This window comes from Gekko japonicus, unplaced genomic scaffold (assembly GCF_001447785.1).
Source record: "Gekko japonicus isolate JY-2015 unplaced genomic scaffold, Gekko_japonicus_V1.1 scaffold518, whole genome shotgun sequence".
Classification (NCBI taxonomy): Eukaryota; Metazoa; Chordata; class Lepidosauria; order Squamata; family Gekkonidae; genus Gekko; species Gekko japonicus.
In genome coordinates, this window is record NW_015169789.1 from 831,342 (window position 1) to 839,798 (window position 8,457).

The window sequence follows — 8,457 nt, forward strand, 5'->3', positions numbered from 1 at the left end:
AAGAGCGTCCGCCTTTTTCTCCCCAGACCGGAGAGAACTGGGGAGGGGTTGTGGAGCGGGCATGAGCGCCCCTCCGTCGCTTCCGTGACCAGGCTGCCCGGGACTGGAAGCGCTCCTGGCGGAAGATCCGACTTGCTGCCGCAGTCATTGCAGCCGCCAGGATTGGCTGGAGCTCAGCCTTCCTCTGCCGCCATGTGATCGGGGCGGAGAAGGAAGGCGCGAGAGATGGAGGGGAGCGAGCAGGACGGAGCGAGGCGAGGGGCCAAGCGGGCCGAGGCGGAGGGAGAGGAAGGGGAAGCCGGGCGCGATGGCGGAAGTGAAGAGCGGCGGCCGGCGAAGGGGCGTTTCAGGCCCGGCCTGGGGTAAGGGACGGTGAGACTCAACCCCCTCGGGGGGAGGGGGAATGTCACGGAGGTGTCAAAGTTTGGTCGATCCGGGGAGGAGGCTGAAGGCTGGCATAAGCCCGAAGGCATCTCAGGGGAGAGGTCGACATCATCATCTGCTCCTGTGAAGCCTGGCTATGGTAACTCAGTAGTGAAGTAAGGGCACTCTGCACGTGCTCAGAATTCTTTGCTGCTAGGGGCTATTGCTGCGTTAGGAGCGGATAGGGCCTTTGGAAGAGGTCTGACAGTGGGAAAGAGCTCGAGGCTGCCTTCAGTCCCTGATGTCCTGTGACCTGTGGGCCATTGCTGCTCTGCCGTTTGTCTTGGAAAACTGGTTTCAGGGAAGAACTCACAGTCTGAACATTAGTCCTGCGTCTGAGGGCGGGTTGTGGTTATTCAGAGATGAGCGCAAACCATTCTGTTAGCATCCATAGCCATTCTCTATACATTTTGCAATTGTTCCCTAGTTTTGGGGCTAAGACTTGTGAACTGTGGATTGAATGAAGCATATGAATGGACAGAGTGTTCAGGGGAAGGAGTGGTGTTGCTGGACTCCAAGCCTGTGTGTGTGAGGGGGAAATGACAAAGAGCACTTCTGAGAAATTACATGGGTGCAAGTGTAGCTGTACAGTCTGGGCTGAAAGGTGAACATAGCCTGGTCTCTGTCTTCTCTCTACAGCATCTCTCTGCCCCTCTATGGCCTAGCTCTTGCCTAGATCAGTAGGCTGGACAGTTCTACCCCACCAGTTGTTTCTAGTGAGATATGGAGGTGGCAGGCAGGGAAAGAACACTTGTCAAACAAGATGCTGTGTTGATTCCATCACTGACTCATCCTACAGTTTAGGGAGTAACTGATAAAGCTTTCTCCTTTAAACTGACTCAGTCTGCAAAATTAAGACTGGCCTCTGCCTGGGGGTTTAAGGCACAATCTTGTGCAGAGTTACTCTAGCCAAGGCCTATGGGTTCCCACTAGAATAACTCTGTGTATCATTTGCCTCTTTCATTACCCTTATCTCAGCCGTCTCTCTGGTGCCACACTCCCTTGAAGCAGCAAACTGGAGAATTACCGCTCCTTTACTTCCTCCCTGCTAGGCATGTAGTGTCTGAGGGGGCTTTCACACTTTGTCTTGGCTTCTTTACAGCAGTGCTGTTTTTAGGAACATCCTCAGAACATTGTCCTGTGTTTTCCCTTGCTTTGCTGTGATGTTTCCCAAACATGGTGTTATGATTTTTAAAGAAAAGATCAGTCAAAGTGCTTTTAGATGCTGTGTGAAATGGGAAGCTTTTCCTTAGTTAAGTCCCCACTATTTCCCCCTCCCTCCACCATCACATTTTTTTAAAATCAAGAATTGACAGATTGCTATAATGCAGTAACATTATAATGATGCAGTAACATTATAATGGAGGCCCAGGTAGCAGCCGCTGCCAAGGCAGCCTTTTACCATCTTCGGCTGATTAGGCAGTTGGTTCCCTTCCTCGAATCCAATGATCTGGCTGCAGTGATCCATGCTATGGTCACCTTGAGGTTGGACTACTGCAGTGCTCTCTACATGGGGCTGCCCTTGGTGCAACTCCGGAAGCTGCAGCTGGTGCAGAATGCAGCGGCCAGGCTGTTGATGGGCCTCCCCAGGTGGGAGCACATCCAGCCTGTGCTTAAGACTCTGCACTGGCTCCCAATAGCATTCCGGGTTCGCTTCAAGGTGCTGGTTTTGACCTTTAAAGCCCTTTATGGTCAGGGACCAGCCTACCTGAGGGACCGCCTTTCCCCGTATGTTCCCCAGAGAGCACTGCGATCAGGATCCCAAAACCGCCTGGACCTCCCTGGCCCTAAGGAAGTCAGGTTGATGGTAACCAGGATGAGGGCTTTTTCGTTTGTAGCTCCGTCCTATTGGAACAAGCTTCCTGCCGAGATCAGGGCCCTGCAGGACTTGTCATAGTTCCGCAGGGCCGTGAAAACAGAACTTTTTAGGCAGGCGTTCCGATAGGAGTGACGTCTTACCAGCAGCAGTGTGAACTCCGATCCAATACGACCTAACGCGGTGGCACCGCTGAATGTGTCCCTAAATTGCACTTTAGTTTTATCGCCATCTAATGAATGTTTTATATTGACTAGTTGTGTTTTAACTGAAGTCTTGTATTTTTATTGTGAATGTATACTGCTTGTCAGTTTTTGGAAGCCGCCCTGTGCCTGCCTGGCGGGGAGGGCGGGGTAAAAGTGAAATAAATAAATAAATAAATGATCTACTGCAACAATGTACCAGTTCTTTTAAGTCTCTATCCCTTTTCCTTGTGGAGGTATGTGGGGAAAGGTACTTACTGCACATTTCCCCTTATAGGTCTGCAACAAAAATGGCTAGAGGCTTACTGTTTTAAAAAAGAAAGCTGAGAAATGGTACATTGTTGAAGAAGTGTATGACATTACACTAATGCTGTAGTGACATGTTACCAGTTGTTTAAAAAGGCCCTGCAGTAGAGGTGAACCATGGGGGCTGAGGCAAGATAAATGTGGAGAAAACTGCTGTGGGGATGCTGCGTTGCCTCTGCATTCACAGTGGCAATGAGAGCTACACAGAGAATCATCTCCATGTGGAAGCAGTCTTGATGAATGCTGTCGGTGATTACTGGAAACTGATTTGTGGTGAACTACCATGGCAGATGTTCTGTCCAACTCCTGGAAGCTGGTAGGGTAAATTAATGGCACAGGAAAATTTAGCAGTTGTTAAACATTGCTCCCCTAGAACTTAGGGGCTCGGGGAAAAGACAGGCAGTGAATGGAGTGTGAGCCCAGCAGGACCATTCTGGAGCATCTGCCACTCTGGTGCACCCAAATGGGATCCTTTTTTTCTGATCCATTCTCTTGTTTTCAGCTTGCAGCTTGGTATGGAGAGCCAAAGAACGTCCGTCCTCCATAGGGTGGTCAGTTTTGCCCCTGATCCTCTCCCTGGTAAGGTTTGCTATGGGAGGGTGCATCTCCGTCTCCGTGGGAGCTGCTGTTATCATCAGCCTACAATATTAACCACCTGTTTCCATCTTTCCAGCCAGGCAGTATGACAGACATACCACTGAGCCAATCAGCTTCTACCTCTCGGGCTTGGAGGAGCTACTGTCTTGGAAATCCACCACTGATGATGCTTTCAACGTATCTATTGAGCCCTTAGCTAAACGGCAGCCTCCGCTTGACAGCAACAGGCCCCGCACGCTGGTGTGCCATGATATGAAGGGTGGTTACCTTGAAGACAGGTTGGGACTTCTTGGGATCTGCAATAGAGCCTGAAAAGGGGAAGCTTCCAGATTTGGAAACCGTTGCTAAAAGTAGCCAGATCTGCAACAAGCTAGTCTTGGTGGGACATTTGAGTGAATCCATATAGTTATGAAAGGAGTCTGTGTGTTTTATATACCTTATAACTCCCAATCCCATGCACTGGCCCTGTAAAGTACTTCTATGTGATTATCATCATATTGAGGCTGGTGCATGGAGAGGGGGAAGGGAACTGAGCGAACAGCTGCTTGCATGACTGGAGTGAGTGAGGAACTGGGAGTTTCCTGGTTCACACTTCTGTTGTGCACCGTTGTGTGTGCAGTCCTTGTAACTTCACACCATCCCAGTTCCCCTGTCCTCCTGCAGAACCAGCATAGCCTGTGGAGGCTGAACCTTAGCAGCTGTGCTTGGTCTGAGTCCATAGTCGAAGGAGCCTGCTTTTGCAAATCCTTACTTCATTTGCATCCTGCACTCCCAGTTTAGCTTAGAAGCACTGAACTAAAAGCCTGAAAAACTGGCTTATGGATGCTGCCTTTACAGGGAAAACAGGGAAGTAAATTTAATTTCTGTAAGTGTCTGGGAAACTCCAGCTGTTGTTATAGAGTCTCTGTGCCACTTCAGCTTCAGGGGATGTTAACATCAGCTATGTGGAGCACAGGGATTATAACACATTCATAAGAACACAAGAACATAAGAGAAACCAATGTTGGATCAGGCCAGTGGCCCATCCAGTCCAACACTGTCACACAGTGGCCAAAAATACCAGGTGCCATCAAGAGGTCCAGCAGTGGGGCCAGGACACTAGAAGCCCTCCCACTGTTGCCTGCTCCATGCAAGCTGTACTTTGCTGTATGTGATACTGGCCCTTGCTAATTACTTATTTCTGACAAAGTCCCTCTCTTTTTACTGTGGACAGGTTCATCCAGGGGTCAGAGGTCTGTGACCCTTTTGTATTCTACCACTGGTGCTACATTGACATCTTTGTATACTTCAGCCATCACACAGTTACCATTCCACCAGTGGTGTGGACCAATGCTGCTCATCGCAATGGTGTCCTTATGCTGGGTGAGTTTTGGGAGGAATGGAGCATTCTGGAGCATGTGATGTCACCACTGGGTTGGGCCTGCTTTAAAGGAGTACTCAGAGTGGTTGCTTTTAGCATTTAGTCTGTAATGAACATCCTTCATTTGTTACATTTTTATTGACATGTTTGTCACCATTCGCTGTTGTCTTTGTTCAGATCTGATGTGTGGCAGTTAAAAACACACCCTTAAAATGCAATCACAGTGTTAATGTGAACAGTGAAGTGCTGTTGTGGTTTCTCAAGAATACTGTCCCTTTAAATTTTGCTGCTTTGCTTTACAGCCCCTTTTTTCTGCTCAATTAGTGACTTTCCCGTTTTTTCACAGTGAATGCAGCATTTTTGAATTGATCCTTAATTATCAGATCTTATTCCTGGTAGTGGTGGGGTATTATTTCTTGTCTCTGTGCAGCAATGACATCTGCTTATTAATTTATACCTTTTATTTTGTAATCATTATTGCACTGTTATGAAATTACCATAATTAAAAAACACTATTTTTTTGGCTGCAAAAAGTAAATAAGTAATTAAAACTCACTCCTGCCTTCCTTGAACAAATTCTGATAATTATGGATGTATTGAGGAATGCCACTGCTACTGTGAGTAAACAGAAATTAATATATTAAGCAGAATTATCTGTAAAACAAAGAAGCAATATTGAAAGTGGCATTCACAAGGAGAAGTGAAACTTTTGCTGAATAGGGTTCACTTCCAGGTCAATATTCCCTTAGGGATGAGTATTGCAGGACTGGGAAGGAGTGCTAGATAAAGTGCCACATTGAACCACATTTTCAGTGGATGTGGAAGAGGAATGAGTAAGTAGGACGAAGTCATTATTTCTGCATTTCTCCAAGCTGATCCAGGTTTGATATACTGGTGACAGAATGGGTTGTCCTTCTTTGAAAGGACAGGGATACATTTTCATCCTAATAGTTGCATTATTTCAAAATATTCTGAAGTGGCTCTTGTTTTGTGAGTTCCTGTTAATTTGATATCACGTTCTCATTCTGAGATATGCGGCAACTTCCTGCAAGCAGCTTTTGCACCAGTTCCTCACTTTATAGCATTCCTTAGTGGAAGAGGAATCAGAAATTACCTATGGCATTTCATGTGTTTTGAGGACTCCCTTTTTTCTCCTGGGGGTTCTTCAGAGCCAGCGCTTCCCTGTCTGCTTTTCTCCTCCCGTAAAGAGGTTCTGGATAAGGCAGGAGATAAAGAGATTCATGTCCCCTCTGCATCTCTCTCTCCCCCCTGCCCTCAGGGACATTCATCACAGAGTGGACGGATGGTGCAAAGATCTGTGAGTCGTTTCTGGCAGGCGAGGAGGAAGCCTACCGTACTGTGGCTGAGCAGCTGGCTGCAGTTACACAGTTCTATGGTTTCGATGGCTGGCTGGTCAACATTGAGAACTCTTTGAGTGTGAGCAATATTCCCTCCTCTGTAACCCTTCCCAACCCTCTTATGGCTCCCTCCATGCACGGGCAGGTGGCCCCTTGGTTGAAGCTCAAGATCATCTTCTTCCCTTGCTGTGTGTCTATGCGTGTGAGCCTACCCACCTGCTCCTTCTGCCATTCCTTAAAGTCCCTGGTTGAGCTTCAGAAACCTGGTGGGGCTCAAGGGAAGCTGCGACTGTGTCCATAGGCACACTCAGTTTCACAATGCAGCTTCATTACCCCTTACTAGGGTGATTAACAGGCAGGAGAAGGCTGGCTTTGTCCGTTCTCTTCAGTGTGGATGGATGTTACTAATCTGCGTTGTAACTGTTAGTACACATTAAGGAGTATTAGATTTTCCAGATTAATTTGAAATAAAAAGGTGTGATGCTGTGTAGGCATCCTAGAGGAGCACTGTGTACCATGGCCAATAAAGTCCCTTAAGTGCAGGAAATGTAATTGGACAGTATTTTTGTGGAAAATTCCTGTTGCTGTGGTATATCGTAAAAGATGGTTTAGGCATACTGGATAATTAGGAGAGGAGGCTGGAAGTAATAGCACTTCAGAAATCCTGTCCACCTACCTTCTCTTCCTGCCATAGGTGACACAATCTTCCTGACAACTCAGCACTTCCCCTGTTTCACAACCACCAACCTGCCTTTCCTCCAGCTTCTGCAAAAATATAATGCAGTTACTATATTCTGAACTATAGTACTGGAACTTTTTCATCTAATATTGTCCAGCTGAAGTATTTGGAATATGACATTGATGGTGATCTCAACACCTCCTTATTCAGAACTCTGCCAAAGTGCTGGGATTTTGAGGTCCCACCTATTGAGAGGGGCATAGATCAATGGGGAAGAATTTTAAGAAGGGGAAAGGGGTGGGAAAGAATAATCCAAAGGGAAAGACTGAAAGGAAGGAGAATGCTGAGGTGGAGGTATACTAGCTTGCTGCTGTGTAAAAATATTCGGCACTTTGTTTGTCATACTAACTTTTCAGTATATAAGTGATTGTTTTACTGCCTCTCTTGAGCCATGTGGGAAATCTAGGTAAAAAAAAATAGGGGTGTGTCCAGACCTCCTTAGAGTTCTCCTGCAGAATGAGGTCTTACTCTTTCTCCCTCCATTTTATAAATTACTTAGCAGTTAATTGAGTTCTGGTTCATAGATCAGTCCAACACCTCCTCCATTGCCTGTGCTTCAGGTGTACTGTCTGACTTCTTTAGTTTTTCAAGGACTGCAACCAATGTTCCCTCTAAGCTGTGGAGTCTTGTGAGCAAAAATTCTCCTTTGTGAGCTACTGGCATTAAAATTGTGAGCAAGTTGATTTGGCTACTGCATAAATTAGTCTGCTCTGGAGCCATTCTTCCTGAGCTAAGACAAAAATGTGTGAGCCAGAGGCTAAAAACCTGTGAGCTAGCTCACACTAACTCAGCTTAGAGGGAACACTGCTCACAGGGTGTCTGTTGTGGGGAGGGGAAGGGAAAGGAGTTTGTAAGCCGCAGTTCGCAAAAAACATGCTCCTGGGTATGTGTGTGTATGTGAGATATTGGAAGCAGAGGCCTAACACAGATAGGCAGAAACAGGTTTTCTGAGCTGTATCTCAGTGAGGAAATTTATTTTCCTTGAACAAAATATGGTGACTTTGTATGCACCCTGCACTGGAAAGTAAGTTCACACATGGACGTGCAGCATTTCCATTGTCATTGAATGAGCTCTGGGTAGAACTTCAAGGACATATACAGGACAATAACGTTGTGCACGGGGGAGGGGGGGCAGGCTGGCTGTGGGATGACTGGATCTCCTAAAGGATCCTTCCCACAGGGTGATTACGGAGTTCTTTCATGGCAGGTGACGGCTGCACAGAATATGCCCCGCTTCTTGCGATACCTGACGGACCAGGTGCATCAAGCTGTTCCAGGAGGAAAGGTGCTGTGGTATGACAGTGTCTTGAAGAGTGGAGAGCTCAGGTGGCAGAATGAACTCAATGATAACAACCAGTGAGTGATGTGAGCCCTCCTGCTCCCCTCCCCAAAAGAAATCCAGAGATAGTGGGTCTTGCTCAGAAAGGCAGAGTAAGAAAAGCAACTGTCTTTTATAAACGGAGGGTTATTTTTACTGTCCCATTGAGGCCTCATCCGTGCCCTGGTGTATTTCCTGTTACATTTTGACAATGAGCCCCACATTGATTAGGGTGCGCCATTGTGAGAACTAGAGTAGGTTTGGACTAGAGGTGCTACCTGTTTGCATGAGCACACTGTTTCAGTTTGAAAATACCAGTTTCTGACATGAATTTTTC

At 46.9% G+C, this 8,457-nt stretch overlaps 1 protein-coding gene across 1 annotated transcript in view; it reads left to right on the plus strand.

Moving 5' to 3' along the window:
• Nucleotides 1-225: 225 nt before the first annotated feature.
• Nucleotides 226-8,457, plus strand: part of ENGASE (endo-beta-N-acetylglucosaminidase) — a 21,816-nt gene continuing 13,584 nt past the window's right edge. The window contains exons 1-6 of the mRNA XM_015416990.1: nucleotides 226-362; nucleotides 3,251-3,327; nucleotides 3,422-3,623; nucleotides 4,559-4,707; nucleotides 5,985-6,142; nucleotides 8,010-8,158. Coding sequence (XP_015272476.1) covers nucleotides 226-362; nucleotides 3,251-3,327; nucleotides 3,422-3,623; nucleotides 4,559-4,707; nucleotides 5,985-6,142; nucleotides 8,010-8,158 — 872 coding nt within the window. The remainder of the gene's footprint in view (nucleotides 363-3,250; nucleotides 3,328-3,421; nucleotides 3,624-4,558; nucleotides 4,708-5,984; nucleotides 6,143-8,009; nucleotides 8,159-8,457) is intronic.